The 21,351-nt window shown below is 43.5% G+C and overlaps 1 protein-coding gene across 1 annotated transcript in view; it reads right to left on the reverse strand.

Annotated features, from left to right (window-relative positions):
• SUCLG1 (succinate-CoA ligase GDP/ADP-forming subunit alpha) overlaps positions 1 to 21,351 on the reverse strand; it is a 74,805-nt gene that overhangs the window by 1,680 nt on the left and 51,774 nt on the right. Inside the window, exon 8 of the mRNA XM_068266655.1 lies at positions 6,389 to 6,577. Coding sequence (XP_068122756.1) covers positions 6,389 to 6,577 — 189 coding nt within the window. The remainder of the gene's footprint in view (positions 1 to 6,388; positions 6,578 to 21,351) is intronic.

Genomic DNA, 21,351 nt, shown 5'->3' on the forward strand with positions numbered 1-21,351 from the left:
AGACTGGTCATTATCTCTGGTTCACTGTCTTCTGGTTATTTCCTGCTGAGTAGAACAATGCCTAATTGCTCGGCAGATAAGTGGTAAAATAGATTAGAGAATCTAACAGAAAAATCTAACAGAAAATTGTGGTGTAATCCCAGCATAAAGCCTTATCTACACGCTGCGATCTGGCGGCTCGATTAGCCGCCGAATCGCCTCTTCCGCATCCCGCTCGCCCGCACGTGCGTCGGATTCGATCCGCCCTCGTCCCTGCTTATCTTCCGCTTGATTCCCTGCCATTGTCCCCTCATGGGAAACGAGCAGGGAATCGGCGGTGGCAAGATCCGACCTGTCGGATCTTATCAATCGATCAGCATCAGCGGCTCGATTGATAATACACATCGGAGCGTCATCTATGCGTGTAGATGAGGCTTTAAACACAACTTTATTTCCTGCAAGGTTTGTGCTTCACATGTCTTTATCTTAAAATGATGAGGGGTGATAAAAAAATGTAAATGCAGTGCATTGCTTATCATAACTAAATTGTAAGTTAATTTTAAAGTAAAAAAAAAATGGCCACGACCCCAGGGTCACACAGCTTCTCATCAGACAACAGAAGCAGGGGAAGCTCCAGGTACCTAAAATTGCTCTGACTTCACAGCCCAGTCAGAGCTATGGAGTGGGTACAAAAATAGTTCAACTCCAACTCCTCAGTTTATGAAAGCTCCGACTCCAGATACCCAAAAATAGCTTCAACTGCTTAACTCCCGACTCCACAGCCCTGGTATTTGAACATGTGCTGCTGACAAGAAGAAAGATGAAGCAGCTGGCACCATTTTTAAAGAAGGAATGATTCCACCATGTGCTGTGTACTGTATTTGCTGCTGGCAAAACTTTCCAATTGGCAAAAAAAGTTACAAAAAACTTTCAACTGTGATGAAACGCTTGTCAAAACGCCGAACCAAATAAGATGAATTTGCATGCGGTTTTTACAATGCAGCAGTGGGCTAAGGCCAATAACATTATGGTTCTCAGCTGTAGCTGCACTGCTGGTTACAATTAATCTCTTACCAACAGAGAGAGAATCAGGGAAGCTAAGTTAGGTCATCAGTTGATCTAATAGGGAAATACTACCTTGTACCCCAATCACTGGCGCCAACATGAAATGGAGCTACACAGTCCCGCCAGATGAGTACAGTAACCAAGAATTGAACTTCATCCCAATCAGTAGCTGATATCCCCTTTCCCATGAGAAATCCATTCCTTTTCTCAAAAGGATCATCAGGGGTCTCTGTATGGCTGATTTTGTGGTGAAACCCCTCCCACAGTGTGATGTCAGCGTCTCACAGCTCTTAGGTCCTGACATCACACTGTGGGAGCCCTGTTGCACTGTGGGAAATAACAGCTGTTTACTGCCACTGCTAAAAAAAAGCAAGCAGCATCTCTTTCCACTGACATCACCTGCCAGCAGTAAAAATGTCACCATGTGATAAATGTCTGAATGTAAAGCAGAGTGAGGGGAGATTTGACAATAGGGAAACACTGACTAATTCATTTTTACATAATTATAGTAAAAAATAAGCACTTTTTTATTACATTTTCATTGGAGTTCCTCTTGAAGAGGAAATAGCTTACCACTATTTAAAAGCGTTTAATTGCCAAACAAGTGAATGTCCATTATGAAAATTAGGTGCAATATTTATCGTGGCTCGCTGGGGTACTGGATGAGCAGTGGGTGCCAGTAGTGCACGGCCCGATGACCGTTTCACTGTGCCGTGAGCACCCGCTGCTGTTGTGCACATTAAGCATCAGAGGAAGCTCACAGCACACAGAAAGTCATCAGGCCGTGCATTACCAGCACCCACTGCTCAGCCAGTACCCCAGAGAGCCACGATTATTATTGCAGCCAATTGTCATAGTGGACATTCACTTGTTTTTGTACTTGTTTGGCAATAAAACGCTTTAATCAGTGCCAAGCGGTTTCCTCTCCCCCATGTTCATGCATTACTGATCTTCAGTTGCTTTGAGCACATTCAGCATATTGAAGGACATCTCTGATAACTTACTAGTGCAGCCATTCTCAACCTTTTTACCCTGGAGGAACCCTGCAAATAACTTTTGGATCTCAAGGAACCCTTGCAAACATTTTTTTAATCTCGAGGAACCCCTGCATTTATTTTTCCGGAGGCGTGGTCTTTAAAAGTAGGTGAGGCTGTTAATTTCACTACCTCTTATTACACTGCCACTCATTATACTGTGCTCATAATTCTGACCCCCAATTTAGTGCTTCTTTTTACAGTACCCCCCCCCCCTCCCTACTATAATGTGCTCTATTATACTTCCCTCACGATGGGGTAAAGGCCAAGGAACCCTGGTTGAGAAAGCCTTTACTAGTGCCTTCACTGGCTTTTGTTGTTGTCTGAGCACCCCCCGCCCTTCCTCACCCCACCCACCCACACTTTTTACTGCCCCATTGTTGAGTAAATGTTAATATTATTGGACTAGACTGTATTATCGGTGTAGAAAAATACAGACCTGCAATACACGCTGTTAACTGATACACGCTGACAGCGATCTGCATTTATAGGACTGCAGCTTTCACAGCCACACCGAGACACCTAACATGTGACCTCCCTCACTTCCAGCTCTCCATGGTGTGGTGTGATAAGACCCTTTCCAGTCTGCTGCGTCAATCCCCCAGTGGAGCGGTTCAGTGGCGGGGAAAGCAAGCAATCACAAGGGGATTATGCCTACGGAGATCACAAACCATAACAAAGACATGTACATCCATTTCCAGGGAATAGCTGCAGGGTGTCATGAAAAATATGACATGTAATGATGGTCTTTGAGTTTCCACCAGTGGCCTCATGGAAAGGTGTACTGTCCCGGAATACAAGATGGGTGTATGGATAGTGTGCACCATTAAAAGGGCATCACCTTCAGACATATGAGACCAGGGCCTGAATCTCTGCTGGAACCAGCACCTATTCAGTAAGGAGTCTTAACCCAATGCTTCAAATGCTCATCAGTGTGGTAGAGACAGAACCGATGCAGAGTTTGACTCAATGTATACCATTGTTTTAAAGCAAATCTGATGCGAATCTCAGGAGAAAAAGTCCAATACTTGCCCTGGCAGAGAGAATCCCCGAGGCTTCCCATGTCCTCCTCCTGACCACCAATTCAGAACTGGATGCTCTGGAAGTTTGCAGGTGTGCTACCGTACATAATTGAGCATGTCCATTTAGGCGCCTGCTAGCAGTGGAGGTTTGGATGCCGCCATTTGTAGCCGTATTTTGTACAATATTTATCAGAAACCACAGGCGTTTAAATTTCCTACTATATTTATTCTATTTACTAGGCAACCTAAGCCAGTTTAAAAACGGGCTCTAGGTCGGTCACCGCTGCATGTCAGTGCGCATTCAGGCGCGCACCTGCCCGCTACGCGCACACACACACACCCGCCCGGCCCCCTGGCAAGTCCTCGCATACTGTCCCACTGGCTGTCAGTGCAGTAGCACAAAAGCACTGACACAGGGACATGGGACGCAGAGACACTTGCAAATGAATATAAAGGAAAGTTCCAACATATTACGCGGCCCTGGGCGTTAAATAAGGTTACAGACAATATTTAACCATTTCCCCTCCCCCGGGACGAGTAACTACGTCCCTGAAAACTGCCATAACTCTGTGCAGGGACGTAGGTACTACGTCCCTCCCGCCTCGCCCCCCCCGCGCTCGGTACCACCGCTCATTACCGCCGATCGCCCGCCGCTAGATCAATGAATGGGAAAACAAATCCAATTCATTGATCTAATTCCCCGTGTGAATGGCTGCAGCCGACTATACAGACGGCTCGGCCATTCATTCATTCATTCCGTATGCGTAGTGCTTCCGTTTCCGTACAAACACTACGGAGCTGAAGTCACTACTGAGGACATCTTGTGGCCAAATTGTAATATTACATCCCCCCCCTTTTTTTTTTTCAGTTTATTATCCCTAGTTACCTTTTTTATTATTATTATTATTAACCCCTGACCTCCCACACTCCGCTAAAGTTACCATTCTTTTTTTATTTTATTTTTTTAATAATTTTTTTTTTTAATATGCATACAAAAACTGTATACTATAATTACTTTATAAATTATGGGCCTGTAATTGGGGATAGACGCAAAACTTAAAAAATGCACTTTTATTTCCAAATGAAATATTGGCGCCATACATTGTACTAGGGAAAAAGTTTAAACGTTGCAATAAACGATACAAACGGGAAAATAAAATGTGTGGGTTTTAATTACGGTAGCATGTTTCATTTTGAAAATATAATGTCTGAAAACTGAGAAATTTTTTTTTCAATTTTTTTCTTATTCTTCTTATTAAAACTGAGTTAGAAGAAAATAATTTTTAGCAAAAAAGTACCCCCCAAAGAAAGCCTATACAGTGGCTAAAAAAAAAACAAGATATAGATTGTTTTGCTGTAATAAGTAGTAATAAAGTTATAGGTGAATGAATGGAAGGAGCGCTGACGGGTGAAAACTGCTCTGGTTTTTTGAGCAGAAAAACCCTTTGAGGTGAAGAGGTTAAGGGTGACATACAGCAATAAGACAATACAAGAATACTTGCAAACCAGATCACGCAGCACAGTATGAGTACAAGGTAATGCTTAGTCAGTCACTGGATGGGTGCATGGGGGGTTAAGCAAGTCAAGTTCATTCTGATACATAGGATGGGTGTACGGTAATGTAGGTGCGTGAACAGGTGGGAGACATAAGGAGGAGGATGCTGCCGATGGCTTAAAATCTAGAGGGAGAGGTAGGGACACGAAAGGTAGGGGGCCAGAGTTCAGTTGCGGAATTAGAGCACCAATGAGGGGGTGTAGGCCAGAGTGAAAAGGTGAGTTTTGAGGGCCTTCTTGAAGAAGATGTTGAAGGAGGGGGTTAACCCTCCCCTCTGCCTCTGAAATCTCTGGCTAGTAACCTCCTCCTCCTCCTGCCCAAACTGAGCTCCTATAAGCTCTTGCTACATGGAGTGCTAAGGCGCTTTGAGCTGTGGGCGAGGCTTGTTTAGTTTATAGGGAATTTGAGTATTAAAAAGGAAAAAAAAAAAAAGGATTTGGCTTGAGGAATGCCCTATAAACTATATGTAAGGAACACAATGATGCAGTGAGTAAAAGTTTATCTCAGATCCACTTTAAACAAGCTTACGTGACTGTGTAAACTCTTCAAAAGGAAGAAGGGAAGGAGGGTGGGAACTAAAATACCTTCTGTTCATAGTGTCCTTATCTTATCTGATATAGGAAGCTTTCTGTTATATGCATGCTCAGATGAGCTTGTTACTGTGAAACTTGCCAAAATCCTGCCAAAGCTGCACAGTTCCTACAGTTAGACAGAGGCACCCAAGACCAGGTATAAAGAAAAAAAAAATGTAGACATGCAGGGGCCTCTTTTAGAAAATAAAAGGGTGAATGTTACATATTTTTGGGTACCATTTTTTTATGTTACCACCCACTTTAATTACGCTCAGTCAGTAAATATCAGGCAAGCCTGTGCGGACACGCCATACACGAACCAGCAGAGAGACTTTGAATATTACATTTTTGCAACTTATAATGTGTAACACAAGAATCGTCGGAAAAAGAAATGCAATACAAATGTTCTTGTCATCCTGCGCTCAACCCCAAGAAAATTCCCAGAGTTCTCATTTAATTTACTACCTACAACCTGCATGAAACAATATAAAAAAAATAGAAAGAAAACGTGTATTTCCCTTCTTCTCTGAGGCTGAAAGCATTCAGCGGGCTACAGAGGAAAATGAATAATAAAAAAATAAATAAATAACCATCACATCGTACAAGACTGTTGTGTTGCGGAGTATAATCAAGACAATCACCTAGAGAATGCATACTGGATGAATGCGTCAATTATACATCATTTAAAAAAAATAAATAAATAAAGAGAAAGAGAGAGAACTGAAAACTGTCTTTAGCTATGAAATACCTCTGGCTTTTGAGAATGAAGCAGCGTGACAGTGCCCATCTCCTGACAGCTGTGTTGTGCTATGGATACTTTTCTCCCTTTGCTTGCTGCAGTGCCAAATGCAATTTTAATTCCCCGCAATTATGCCTGGCTCACGCTATACATGGGTTTTTGATAAGGGCTTAGAGGATGGCTTTACGTTGCCCGCCGAAGCGTTTTTGCAAAGATTTTAAAGGATCGACAGGTTAGAAGGAAAGAGAGGGTGGAAAAACATTTTCCTGCCCGCTGATAAAGGCTGTTTGTGACAATTAATGGTAGTCAATGCGCAAGAAGTGTGTGGCAATCTAACGATCACAGCCGCTCGCAGCTGCTGGGGATTTGGGAGTGGTGGTTGGATGTGTAATTTTAGAGAGGGCGGGTCCCGTTTTTCTCACCTTGTGCATGGTGCTGCCCAGCTGGGCGGGAGACATGCTGACGACCACGCCAGCTCTTTGCAAAGCGGCAATTTTCTCCTTGGCGCCACCTTTGCCTCCTGCAATGATGGCCCCCGCGTGTCCCATCCGCCTCCCTGGTGGGGCTGTCAGGCCAGCAATGAAAGATACCACGGGCTTGGCATCAGGACCCTAGACAGGAAATAAAAAAGAAAAAGTTTATTAAGAGTCTCTGAAAGTAAAACACTTTGGGGAAAAAAGTAGAAGTGGTGATTGGTGACCGATATATGAAGAGCAGGATCTTCCAAAAAGGACGGGTTAATGTGGATCTGAACTCTTGCACAACACACAAGGAAAACATAACAGAAATGCAATCTATATGTATTTAACCACTTCACAACTGAGGGGTTTTACCCCTTGACCACCAGAGCAATTTTCACCTTTCAGCGCTCCTTACATTCGTCTATAACTTTATCATTACTTATCACAATGAAATTAACTAGATCTTGTTTTTTTTTGCCACCAATTAGGCTTTCTTTAGGTGGGACATTATGCCAAGAATTATTTTATTCTAAATGTGTTTTAATGGGAAAATAGGAATAAATGTGGGAAATTTTTGTTTTTATTATTTTTCAGTTTTTGGCCTTTATAGTTTTTAAATAATGCATGCTACTGTAATTAAAACCCATGAAAATTATTTGCCCTTTTGTCCTGATTATAAAAACCGTTTAAATTATGTCCCTATCACAATGTTTGGCGCCAATATTTTAATTGGAAATAAAGGTGCATTTTTTTTTCAGTTTTGCGTCCATCCCTAATTACAAGCCCATAGTTTATAAAGGAACAGTGTTATACCCTCTTGACATATATATTTAAAAAGTTCAGTCCCTAATGTAACTATTTGTTTTTTTAATTACAAGAAAAAAAAATTGGGGAGTGTGGGAGGTAAGGAGTTAATTTTGTGTGTAAAACTAATTTGTATATGAAAAATGCTTTAGGGTGTAGTTTTACTATTTGGCCACAGTAACATTTTGTTTATGCGACCTGCAAGCGTCCGGAAGGAAGCTTGCAGGAAGTACAAAGAGGCTGGGAACTTTTTTTTTTTCACAACGATTGTGCTGCTTATCGGAGAAGCAGCAGATCATTGCGGGGCTTAGATCAAGGAGCGGGAATGGATTTTCCCGTTCATTGATCTCCGGGCGAGCGGCCGGCGGTGTGTTTACGACCGGGAGTGCGGGCAGCGGCGGGAGCGCGAAAAGTACGCGTTTCTCCGTCCCTGGTGGTGAACGGATGGAAAAAGGGACGGAGAAATGCGTACGCGTGGGTGTAAAGTGGTTAAAGAGTTTAGCCTGTGTAATTCCCCCTCATGTGTGTCTAATCATTAGTTGTAATTTGATTCCTCCCCTGTGTCACATGACTGCCAATGGCAGATAAGAAGATACGCCCATTTTAAAGCACAGGCTGTAAACAATATGTCTGTTTCCATGAATCCGGAAGTAGAAACAGTGCAGATATATTTTAGGATTTGTATCAGCTGTAACACAGAAATGTTTTTTTGCTTAAAGGTTATTATGATGTTGTGTATCTATTATAGCAGAGAGGAGTTCTGAGCTTAGGTCCACTTTAAAGGTACTACCATGCCTTGGGCCTCATTTCATCTTAAAGTGGATCCGAGATGAACTTTTACTCATTGCATAATTGTGTTACTTTCCTATTGTTTATAGGGTATTCCTCAAGCCAAATACGTTTTTGTTTTAATACTCTAATTCCCTATAAACTAACCAGCAAGCTCATGGTGACCCAGAACTCATTGGAGTGTGTAAGGGACTACAATGGTCCTAAAAGCCCCCTTACTAAGATGTTAAGAAAAACAAAAGTTTGCTTTCCTAAAACAGAAAGAATTTGCGATAATTCAGGTTGGAGTGAGCTTGAAATGTCCCCCAGTGCATCACTGCTGAATATATGCAAATTAACCATTGTACCCTAAGAACCGCTGTGTGTTTAGCGTCTAAGGGCACAATGGTTAATTTGCATATATTCAGCAGTGATGCCCTGGGAGACATCTCAAGCTCACTCCAACCTGAATTATCGCAAATTCTTTCTGTTTTAGGAAAGCAAACTTTTGTTTTCCTTAACATCTTAGTAAGGGGGCTTTTAGGACCATTGTAGTCCCTTACACACCCCAATGAGTTCTGGGTCACCATGAGCTTGCTGGTTAGTCTGTGCCTCTCGGATTCACAAGCCCTACTCCATAGAGCCAAATTAATCCATGCCATGCACTGATGAGGATCAAACAATCCGAAACAGTCTGTATGCATGTTGGATTATTATGGCTCTGTACATATTAACAAGCTGACACATCATTGCATTCCAGCGGTTCTGGAGGTGTGTTTAGCTTCTAAGGGTACAATGGTTAATTTGCATATATTCAGCAGTGGTGCCTGGGAGACATCTCAAGCTCACTCCAACCTGAATTATCTCAAATTCTTTCTGTTTTAGGAAAGCAAACTTTTGTTTTTCCTATAAACTAAACAAGCCTCGCCCACAGCATTTCAGAGAGCCTTGGCATTTTCAGACAGTAGCAAGGGCTCATGGGAGCTCAGTCTGGGCAGGAGGAGTGGGAGGTATAACTAGCCAGATATTTCAGAGGCAGAGGGGAGGAGGGAGGAGGAGGTTTTTTTTCACAGGCTGAGTGCTGCAGATAAGCTTGCTGTGTGTAATGTTTACAAACATGGCTGCTGTCATTGTATCACAGGAAGAAATAATCATTCTATTGAAGCTGTTTGCACCTAGATTTGCTGTGTAAACTATCTAAACTTTAGATAAGATATATAGACAAGTTACTTGTTATAGTTAGTTTTTCATCTCGGATCCACTTTAAAGGACTTCCGAGGCCAAAATCCGGCCCCCAAATGTAAAAAAAGTTATCTACCTGTATGACTTTCTAAGGCACGGAGGACGCCGTCCGCGCCCTCCGTGCCGTTCCGCCGGGTCCCCGCCTCTCAATACGACCCCGAATGGCTCCCGACCCCACGGCCAGGGTCGGGCTCTGCTGCCTGTATAAAGATGGCCGCCGACCCTGGCCGCGGCTGCGCACTCCGCATGGCCGCTACTGCGGCTGCGCAGCACTAGGGCTAACCCACCGATCCACGCAACAGGCTGTTTCCTGTAGCGTGGATCGGGGGGTTGGCCCTAGTGCTGCGCAGCCGCAGTAGCGGCCATGCGGAGTGCGCAGCCGCGGCCAGGGTCGGCGGCCATCTTTATACAGGCAGCAGAGCCCGACCCTGGCCGTGGGGTCGGGAGCCATTCGGGGTCGTATTGAGAGGCGGGGACCCGGCGGAACGGCACGGAGGGCGCGGACGGCGTCCTCCGTGCCATAGAAAGTCATACAGGTAGATAACTTTTTTTACATTTGGGGGCCGGATTTTGGCCTCGCAAGTCCTTTAACCAGTTCGCATTCAGTCGTTTTTCGCTTCATGCATCCGAACAATGTTCACCTCCCATTCATTAGCCTATAACTTTATTACTACTTATCACAATGAACTGATCTATATCTTGTTTTTTCCGCCACCAATTAGGCTTTCTTTGGGGGGTACATTTTACTAAGAGCCACTTTACTGTAAATGCATTTTAAAAGGAAGAATAAGAAGAAAACGGAAACAAATTATTTCTCACTTTTCGGCAATTATAGTTTTAAAATAATACATGACTCCATAATTAAAACCCACGTATTGTATATGCCCATTTGTCCCGTTTATTACACCATTTAAATTATGTCCCTATCACAATGTATGGCGACAATATTTTATTTGGAAATAAAAGTGCATTTTTTCCGTTTTGCATTCATCACTATTTACAAGCTTATAATAAAAAAAAAAAAGAAATATTTCATCTTTACATAGATATTTAAAAAGTTTAGACCCTTAGGTAAATATTTGTGTTTTTTTTTTTTTTTAATTGTAATGTTTTTTTTTTTTTTTTTTAATTAAACATTTTATGTGGGTATTTTTGGGAGGGTGGGATTGAAATTGTATTTTTTTTGTAAATATATGTGTATTTTTATTTTTATTTAACATTTAGATGTAGTTTACTTTTTGGCCACAAGATGGCAGCCATGAGTTGTTTACAGTGACGTCACTCTAAGCGTACCACGTACGCTTAGAGCGACATAGGAGGCAGAAAAAGCGTAGCTTCCGAGAGAAGCTGTCGCTTTTTCTGCGGGGGAGAGGAATCAGTGATCGGGCACCGTTGCCCGATTCACTGATTCACTGGCTAACAAACCGCCGGCCGATCGCGCGCGTGCACGCGCGCGATCGGCCGCGTGGACGCGCAGGAGCGCACATGGCTTCCTGGACGTGAGTTTCACGTCCAGGAATGTGAAATAGTTAAAGGACAACTGAATACAGAATCTGCCATATTTATTTCCTTTTTATCAATACCAGTTGCCTGGCAGCCCTGCTGATCTATTTGGCTGCAGTAGTGTCTGAATAACACTAGAAACAAGCATGCAGCTAATCTTGTCAGATCTGACCATGGCAGAAATACCTGATCTGCTGAATGCTTGCTCAGGGTCTATAGTTCAAAGTATAAGAGGCTGAGGATCAGCAGGACAGTCGGGTAATTAGTATTGCTTAAAAGGAAATAAATATGGCAGCCTCCATATTGCTATATGAGCTTCAGTACCACAAAGATCAATGTAAAGTCTATGGGTGTCAGATAACCCTTTATTTTAAAAAGTTTAATTGCAATTACAACATGTTCCCAGTTTTCAGTATTTTCAGAAATGTCAATTCTCTATTTACAAGGACACTAAAGTGAAACACAACATAAGAGATACACGTGTCCGTACAGTTCCAATCCTACTTAAAACTATGCTATGCTCCACTTTTCTCACTGTGAGGCTGAGAGCACACTAGGCAGTGCAGAGAAACACTTCTGAAAACAGGAAAAAGTTCAGCAGCCCAAGATCTGTCTGTATAGGAGCTGAATAAACGTTTAAAAACTGCCATCATGTACATGAGATGGTCAAAACTTTGAACCCAGATGTTTAACTTTCAAAACACAAACAAACACTGGGATTCCAGAAAAGTCATACTTAACTATAGATAATATTTTCATAGTGCTTTTCTCCCTGGGGACTCAAAGCCAGTCCATAGCCCTGTATAAACACTGTGGGCCATATTTATCAAAGTATTACCAACAGTTGTTTCTTCTAAAACGGTTCTAACCAGCAGATGAACTGTTCTGCATGATAATACGAAATTTCTTAAATCCTACGTAAAAGCGTCAGTTTAGCATGGAATTCTAGAGCTGCACTAAGGTTAAGAAAAGTGCAAATCCATCCCTAAACTGCTGCAGATTAAGAAGTGCTTCATAGCAGTTCTCCAGATAGTGCAGCAGTGCAGGCTAAATGTGATTTGTGAAGGGCTCCTCCCCCCTCATTGAGAGCCAGCTGACAGCAGATGTGGTGGTTACCTCAGCAACAGCAATTTCCTTCACACTGCACTGTCTGAGAGACCTTCCTAACTCCTCCTATTCCTTACAGTTTAAGAAGGAATCTGCACTATTTAGTGATTTCTTAGGATGTCTGAGACCGTTCTGCACGGATTTCTAAAAACCTACTAATATTTTGTCTCACTCTTGATAAATGTCTGTGTGACCATGCATTCAGCAGTCTCAAAGGCTTAGGAAAAGAGGCCTGTTTTTAGCCTTTTCTTAAAGTTGTACAGAGAAGGAGCCTCTCGGACTGACTGTGGAAGAGAGTTCCATAGAGTCAAAGAAAGTGTTCAACCTTCCTAAACACCAACCTGATGACTACATAACTAAACAAAGAAGAAAACAAAAAAGGAAAAAAGTTTTAACAGATTTCCTTCTTACCGAAAGTAAGGAAATTAAGAACGCTCAGTATGCTACAGGTATACAATGTGCGGAGGATGAACTTGGCCATCTCTCACTGGCAAATAAAGAAAGAACACACAATTATCCAACAAACTTGACAATCAATGGGGAATGAGAAGGCGTAATTGAAGCACAGTGCATGCCTAGGGCACGCCGCAGTGTTTTCTTGCACACAGTGAACTAGTACAAGAACTCACGCAGAAAAAACTACCTGTGGATAGGGACAAGCAGATGTCAAGGCTGTTTGAGAGGAAAGAGCACAGACTGCGAGCTGATGAATGGACTACCAAAACACATCATCTCATCAAATGCCATGTCTTTTATTTCCCATAAACCTCCAAGACAAGATCCCCCCTTCCCGCCCTCCCTCTCCCGCCACCTCCAAAGACGAGCCGAAGAAACAGTTCAACATCAATTTTCCTAGCTCGTGACTTAACTTCCAGCCGTTGTCAGCTGCCTACTACAATAATAGCATAACTCTCCTGGCTAATGAAGTCGATGGGCTAAATTCAGTACCTTCAGCTTTAAAGAAAATAAATTAGTCTGAAATTAGAGAAGAAAAAAAAAATGATAAATAAAAGTGACTCGCACATGAATTATGGTGATAAATAAGGAAACCGGTATAATCGATGAGAACGAGCAGGAACATTTAGCCAGGCAGAGAACAAAACAAATTAGGAAACAATTCAATTATTTATTCATTAGTAATAATAGCGGGCCAATGAACACTTTCAGCCTGTTATACGGAACAATCAATGGCTCGCAACTTTTGTTCCAGCTGCAGTGCAGAAAATAATGGGCTTCATAAAAAAACAAACAGTTACGTGAAATAAAGGATATGGTGTATGGAGAATGTCATAATTCTCTAGGAAAAGAATTCACTGGTGCGATGTGAGGATTTCCACGAGCTGAAGTGGTTTTTGGAATCATAACTAAATGCTGTATAGCCTTGAATACAAGTCTAACTTCATGTAAAAGCGGAATCCAATATTTGACCCCCTTAAAGTGACCCGGAAGCAAAAATAAAGTTATGAGATAATGCATTGTATATATAGTATGGATAATAGAACATACAGTGGTTTGCAAAAGTATTCGGCCCCCTTGAAGTTTTCCACATTTTGTCATTTTACTGCCGCAAACAATCTATTTTATTGGAATTCCATGTGAAAGACCAATACAAAGTGGTGTACATGTGAGAAGTGGAACGAAAATCATACACGATTCCAAACATTTTTTTTACAAATAACTGCAAAGTGGGTTGTGCGTAATTATTCAGCCCCTTTGGTCTGAGTGCAGTCAGTTGCCCATAGACATTGCCTGATGAGTGCTAATGACTAAATAGAGTGCACCTGTGTGTAATCTAATGTCAGTACAAATACAGCTGCTCTGTGACGGCTTCAGAGGTTGTCTAAGAGAATATTGGGAGCAACAACACCGTGAAGTCCAAAGAACACACCAGACAGGTCAGGGACAATGTTATGGAGAAATTTAATGCAGGCTTAGGCTACAAAAAGATTTCCAAAGCCTTGAACATCCCACGGAGCACTGTTCAAGCAATCATTCAGAAATGGAAGGAGTATGGCACAACTGTAAACCTACCAATACAAGGCCGTCTACCTAGACTCACAGGCCGAACAAGGAGAGCGCTGATCAGAAATGCAGTTAAGAGGCCCATGGTGACTCTGGACGAGCTGCAGAGATCTACAGCTCAGGTGGGGGAATCTGTCCATAGGACAACTATTAGTCGTGCACTGCACAAAGTTGGCCTTTATGGAAGAGTGGCAAGAAGAAAGCCATTTTTAACAGAAAGCATAAGAAGTCCCGTTTGCAGTTTGCCACAAGCCATGTGGGGGACACAGCAACCATGTGGAAGAAGGTGCTCTGGTCAGATGAGAGTACACAGCGGTGTATAATGAGCTGCTCTCCTGCACCAGTCAATCGCCGCTGCCCTGCTTCTGCTGTCATGACTGCGCAATGAGCCGCTCTCCCTGTCAGTGCAATCGCTGCTGCTCTGCCTGCATTTGCGGTGATTGCACTCACAGGGAGAACGGCTCATTGGGCAGCCACCACAGCAGGGCAGCGGCGATTGACTGGGGCAGGAGAGCAGCTCATTATACACCGCTGTGTACGCGGGGAGACAGTCTCCCCAAATTCCTGCAGGGCGGAGAGTGCGAGGGGACTTTTGAAGTAACTGTGCTGGAGGAACAGAGGTTATAGTGCGACGGACTTCTGCAAGTAGAAAACCAGCATAGGGGAAGCCTTGTCAGGTAAACAGTTGGTTTAGTCCTTACCTCCAACCGCCCCCGCCCCACCCCCCCCCCCCGCTCTCCGTAACTACCAAACCTGTAACAACTCGCACTATAACCTCTGTTCCTCCAGCGCAGTCACTTCAAAAGTCCCCTCTCACACTCCGCCCTGCAGGCATTTGGGGAGACTGTCTCCTATTAACGTGTCTGTAAATGTGTCACTCCACTTTTACAGAGGTACTAAAACAAACATTTCCTTCCAGGATATCTATAAACTTTGCAAAGACTCTTTCCAATCCTATGTCCTACTTTCACCTTTTCCACTACAGGCCCAACATTTTATGTTTTATAGTGGCTACGGGGTCATACAAGACACGCATACAAAATAAGTGTTTTTACGTTGTACGTGTAATCTTTTGGGGAATTCTTATTCCTAGCTGACTTGTGTAACGAAGATCTGTTGTATCATTTTTGTGAATGGAATCAGAGTTACAATTCAAGATGGCTCTCTTGCCTGCTGACAAGTTTCTAGTAAAAACCTCGTCCAATAAAGTCAACCATCTCACAGAAGCAGCCTTGGATTGGTAGGCCCAAAAGCTCTGCCATGTCCAACCACCACATAAAACTGACGACCTGTACCTAACCAAACGTTGTGGTCAGTAACAAATCAAAAAGACATGCAGTAACCCAAAACATTCCCAGATGGAAATGTCCCAGGCATCAGTTTAGAACTAGGATGCAGCTGTCTGCATAGGTGAATCAAACACATTTCGCTTGTCTGTGGAGTAGAAAGAGTGGGTAGAGAATAAATGGTTGGCTGCAGTTACTACACAGCTCCAAGGACAAATATCTTGAAACATCAAAGAGGTGTTTGCTTTATTTCATACAGTCAAGTCAAAAACACTACAGCAAGGGATAACATTTATCATTCGGATATCTTCCGAACAAAACAGAACGCAAAGGTTTCTTAATTTGCATTCCACACAGAGCATAACTCTTGAACACTGTTGACATAAGGTCACGATGCTGATGTACTGTCACAGCACAGCATGTTATCTTACCAAAGCGGTGTTACTGAAAGTGCAGATGTGAGAGCAGGTAAAAGTTATTTTATTGATAATGTGAAAGTTCCTGCAACTGGCCACTATCTACGTCACTGGACATTACAAGCCGAATTATGGATGAATTAGGGTTGCTAAAGAACTAAAAAAACCAAAACCCAGCTTCAAATGCAATGGCTCGGATGTCACTCCACAGAGCCTGGCTGACTCCAGCACCACTCCACAGAGCCCGACTCTGGCACTCCACATAGGCATATGTGCCCCCAGTGTTAGGCAGTCGCCTTTCCAGAGGCAGATTTGCCCCCATCATTAGGTAGCCTCCCTCTACATAGCCAGATGTGCCCCCATCATTAGGTAGCCTCCGTCTCCATAACCATATGTGCCCCCACCATAAGGCAGCCTCCCTCTCCATAGCCAGATGTTAGGCCCTGTCTGTCGCACTCACAGTGTCTCGTCTCCATGACCTCCTCCAGTGGTGCACCTAATGAGAAGCACCACTAGAGGGTGTCAGAGATAAGACACAAAGTGCAACAGAGATGGCTAAAAATCTCAGTGCCTCTGATGAGAGTCACTGCTGCATGCTATGCATATGGCTAGGGGGCACAGGCAGGGCCGGGCCGAGGCATAGGCTGGAGAGGCTCCAGCCTCAGGGCGCAGTGTAGGACGGGGCGCACAATTCATTCAGCTGTTATTCCTAATTGTGTTTGAAGCAGAAAGAAATAAGAAAAGGAGATACATAGAAGTTACTACAAGCCATATAACTAGAGATTAAGGTGTTGGGGGCCCTGGGGTGCCTCTTAGTCTAATAGCAATCAGTGTGTGACGGCTGGGGTGGAGGGATGGAGGGGCGCACTTTGGTGTCTCAGCCTTGGGTGCTGGAGGCCCTTGTCCCGCCTCTGGGCACAGGTCAGTCACCTAAAGCCTCGGAGGAATTTAGGATTATAAGCCAAGGGTGAATTCTACCGTACATTTCAAGTGCTGAAAATTTTGGCTGACACTCAACTATACTGTATACAGTGAAGTAAACCTGTGACACCCCCCCCCCCCCCCCCCAAAAAGGCACACGTTAGATACTTACCTTAGTACTGGGTAGTTGATCCAGAGGGTTCTCCGATTCTCCTGCAGCCCACCGCTGGTCGCTGTTACTTTCTTCTTGCAGTGGCTGGATAGTGTACTGGTTAAGGGCAACGCCTTTGACATGGGAGACCAGGGTTCGAATCCTGGCTAGGGTCAGTACCTACTCAGTAAGGCGTTCAAGGCAAGACTTCCTAATACTGCAGGGTGTGCTGTAGCGTGTGCCCTTAGTGGCTGCAGCTCTTGAGTGCTTTGAGTCTGACAGGAGAAAGTGCTATACAATTGTCCGTATTCTTCTTTTCATGGCCATGCCCCCGTTCTTGTATGAGCTCGGCCACGCAAACTTATTCAATAACCCTTTGTTGATTATGTTCAGAGGGTCCCAGTGATGGATCAGTGGGGGGCGAAGAGAATGAGGGAAACCCCTGGATGAGTCAGAGGCTTCCCAACACCGAGATAAGAACTATCTTTTGTTTTTTATTCCAGTGAAGAGTAATAATATTGCGAATTAAAAACGGTCATAATAACCATAACAACAAAAATGATAATGTAAGGATTACAGTGGTTTAACAAACATGCACCAGCACCTGTAAAGACTTGAACAAAAAATGTTTAAAGTGGTAAGAAACTCAGCATTTCTTCTTTGCTCTAAAAAATTAGTCACAGCATTAAACCTACCTACTATCATTTACAGCATTAAACCTACTACCAAAAGAAAAGAAGAAAAAAAAAAAAAAAAAAGTCGTAGCAGAGTGGCATTCAATCAGTTAAACACAGCACCTTGTACTTCAGTAGAAAGCTCGTTGCTTCAGTGAGCAGCTTCTGACCACTTCTAAAGATGTGATAACATATTTTGTTTACATTCCTCTGTAGCTACAATTAGTGTACAGCCAGCAGCTGCTGAAACAAAACTGCTCTGAGATGAGAAGCAGAGAGATTGTTATTGGGCAGCACAGTGGCGTAGTGGTTAGCGTTCTCGCCTTGCAGCGCTGGGTCCCCGGTTCCAATCCCAGCCAAGTCAACATCTGCAAGGAGTTTGTATGTTCTTCCCGTGTCTGTGTGGGTTTCCTCCAGGCACTCCAGTTTCTCCCCACGTCCCAAAAACATAGTTGCGTTAATTGGCTACCCCCTAAATTGGCCCTAGACTATGATGCATTGCACTACACGATGCATACATAGACTTATGACTATGGTAGGGACTAGATTGTGAGCCCCCTCTGAGGGACAGTTAGTGACAAGACAATATACCCTGTACAGCGCTGCATAATATGTTGGCGCTATATAAATAAATAAATATTAGTACACAAAGAGCAGCTATTAAGAAAATGCATTTGCCGCTTACAGAGCAGATAAACTGTACTTTTGGAACTTGTCATTTGTAAACAGGCAATATTATTTGTGCACAAAAGCAAATATGGTAACTGAATGGGCAATTAAAAGTAGGAAAACACATTTTTATTGAATGTTATGTCAGAGTTTTATCCCACTTTAAGTCTTTTTTTTTTACCAAACAAAAAAAGAAAAATGTGCCAATTCAGACGCCCAAACATTGCATTTCTAATGATTTTCCTTCTCAAGTCGAGATAAGAATCACAGGCACAGCAAGCGGTTTAGAGGTGAATGTTTAAAGGCACCATGTTAAAAGCTTAAACGGATTTATGCCTTTAGCTTAGTAGAAATATATTACCCTGCCCTGGGCTCGTTGCTGCAATAGAGTACTTAAACAACAACAGAAAAGGACCCGGCCATCAGATTGCTGTATTTTTTTCTCTCTCTCCCGGAGACAAAAGGTATACTTAAACACATTTCCACTCAGCGGTTTCGGGGCGTATAAATCACGGTTTAATGCCGCGTAATAGAAGGGTACAACTACATTGTAAAGGGAAGAACGCGGTTTAAAAGTTACCATTGTTAAAGCTGAATATAGGTTGTGTAAAAAACAGAGCGACGTAGCCGGGTAATGTTCTGCACATAAAGCTACAGACGGGATCTACATCACTCATGTTTACTCGAGAAATAGCTGTAGCCATAAGGAAGCCTTCATAGGCCCACTAGCTATTTTCTGGCACTGAAGCTGAACTTCCAAGAACAAGTAAAAATCCACCATTTAATTGAGTATAACCAAAAGCAAAAAATATATACACAGACTAAAGAAGAACTGTAGTAAACAACATAATGAATACAACTGCACTTTTTCAATATTGATTTCCCCTTGTAAAATCTTTCCTCATCTTACTTTACACTCTAAAATTTATCACAAGGTAATAGAGTAATATTCGACTCCGAGCTCTTGTTTTTATCTCATGTTACATCATTCAATACCTCTTGTAGTATCTCAAAAATATATCCTGACTACACCGCTTCCTAATACAAGAGACTACTAAAAAGGATAATGCTTTAAAGGGTGTCTGAAGCAAAGAAAACAAAGCAAAACAGATACTTACCTAAGGAGAGGGAAGGCTCTGGGGCCTGTAGAGCTTTCCTGCTCCTCTCACGGTTCACTCATTCAAGCGCTGGGTCCCCCAGTTTGTATTCCTGCCGCGGGAGGCTTCGGAAGTCTTCAGGAGCCCAAGTGGTCCCGAAGACGGATGGCTCCATACTGCGCCTGCATGGTTTCTCATGTACGCACAGTATAGTGCCTCTTGTCCTCAGGAGCACTCGGTCTCCTGAAGACTTCCGAAGTCTCCCGCAGCGGGAATACAAATGGGGGGAGCCAGTGCTGGAACGAGGGGACCTTGAGAGGAATGGATAGGCTCTATAGGCCTTCCTTCTCCTTAAAGAGACACTGAAGCGAAAAAAAAAAAAAAAACTTGTGATATGATTTGTATGTGTAGTACAGCTAAGAAATAAAACAGGAGCAGAGACATAAGTCTAATATTGTTTCCAGTACAGGAAGCGTTAAGACGCTTCAGTTATCTATGCAAATAAGCCATTGAGCTCCAAGAGGCAGAGAGCTCTGTCTTCTGAAGGTTGTTATCTCAACTGTCAGTCACTATATTGTTTTTTTTCTTCTGCACAGGACAGGTCAAAAATTCACAGCCTGCTCTGTAAAAATCATTTAGAATGCCGAGTAGTGTGCAAACTGCAAATATTAGAGAATGATGCATTGTTATAAAAAACACTATATAACAGAGTAAAAATAGGAGAACATTTTCTTTGTTTCTAGTATTTATCCATACTACACAACCAATTCATTATATCATAATTTTTAAAAAAATTTTTAGTGTCTCTAAGTATCTTTTTTTTTTTTTTTTCCCCTTTTCTTTGCTTCAGACTCCCTTTAAGACTCATTGGTCAGAGACTGCTAATGGGGGAGCCAGCGTTGGAATAAGGGGACCAGGAGAGGAAATGGAAGGCTCTATAGGATCCAGAACCTTAACCTCTCCTTAGGGAAGTTTTGATTATACAGCAAACCTGATGCAGGGGAGGGGAGTTTTACTTACCTGGTGCTTTTTCCAGACCTCGCAGTATTTGCAGTCATGCCATGTTCTCCGGGTTTCCTCTGTTATGCTGCTGTCCATGTGCAGTGGCCTGCAACTACAATAACCGCTGCATTTTTTTCGAGGGGGCAGTGTCACAACTAAGGATGTTTGGAGGACACAGAGGGATCGCAAAGACTACAGGGACTGGAAGAAGCTTTCCCACCTCAGTTCCCACGCCAGTCTCCCCAATCCCTACTGAACCCTGCAGCTTAATTCAACCTCTCCTCAACCTTCTTTTTCAACTCGATTCTCTGGGTAGTTGGCAGACAATGTAAGGATTAGCAAACCCCTAACCTTCTCCATAAGCTGTCCCCTCCATACATATCTTCACTAAATGTCAAGATGCCATCCAACCTGCAACCTTTGCTACTCACGTGAAACCCCCCTAGCCTTAATTTTAATGAGGTCCTCTCCCGAGTTTTACCCCTCATTTGGAACTCCATTCTTAAAACTTCAGAGACACATCCACAAGACTATCTGTGAGAAAACGCGGAAGAGCCGCCGCCATGTGCCAGCGGCAGGCGGCTCTTTCCGCACACTGTGGGGACGCACACGGAGAGGCAGCCGCCTCCTCTCACTGTGAGGCGGCTGCCTCCGTGCACAGGTCAGTGGAGCGCGGAGAAACCGCGCATGGTCCCGCTGCGGATACTCCGCAGAGCGGGGCTGCTGTGGCTGGGACATGTAGTCCCTCAGCGCGCATGGTCCCGCTTCGGATACTCCGCAGAGCAGGGCTGCTGTGGCTGGGACATGTAGTCCCTCAGGAGTTAGAGTGACGCGCGCGCACTCAGGCAGGGCCTATATGGCAAGCAGAAGTAGTCAGCTGACCAGACTGGTCAGCTGACTCTGGCCTCACTCTCCATTGGTCCAGCACTGTGGGAGGTGCTGGAGAGTGAAATGTGTATATATACTGCTGGCTGGTCATTTCTCGGGTGTCTGGCGTTGCGATCACATACGTGGGAGCACCCAGATCCGTAGTCAGATCCGCAAGTGTGCCGGGACCAGCTGGAGCTGTAATCCTACACTTAGCTAGTTTATTGATAGCTAAAGTACTAGTTTGATTGTGTTTATCTGTTATGACCTATTGCCTGCCTGACCATTCTCCCGAACTCTGATCTGGTACCTCGTTATTTCTGATACTCTGTTGCCAAACCCCGGCTCGCTCCTAGACTGTTTCTGCCTCCCGATTTTGTACCTCGATATATCTG

The sequence above is a fragment of the Hyperolius riggenbachi genome, chromosome 1, assembly GCF_040937935.1.
Source record: "Hyperolius riggenbachi isolate aHypRig1 chromosome 1, aHypRig1.pri, whole genome shotgun sequence".
Taxonomy (NCBI): Eukaryota; Metazoa; Chordata; class Amphibia; order Anura; family Hyperoliidae; genus Hyperolius; species Hyperolius riggenbachi.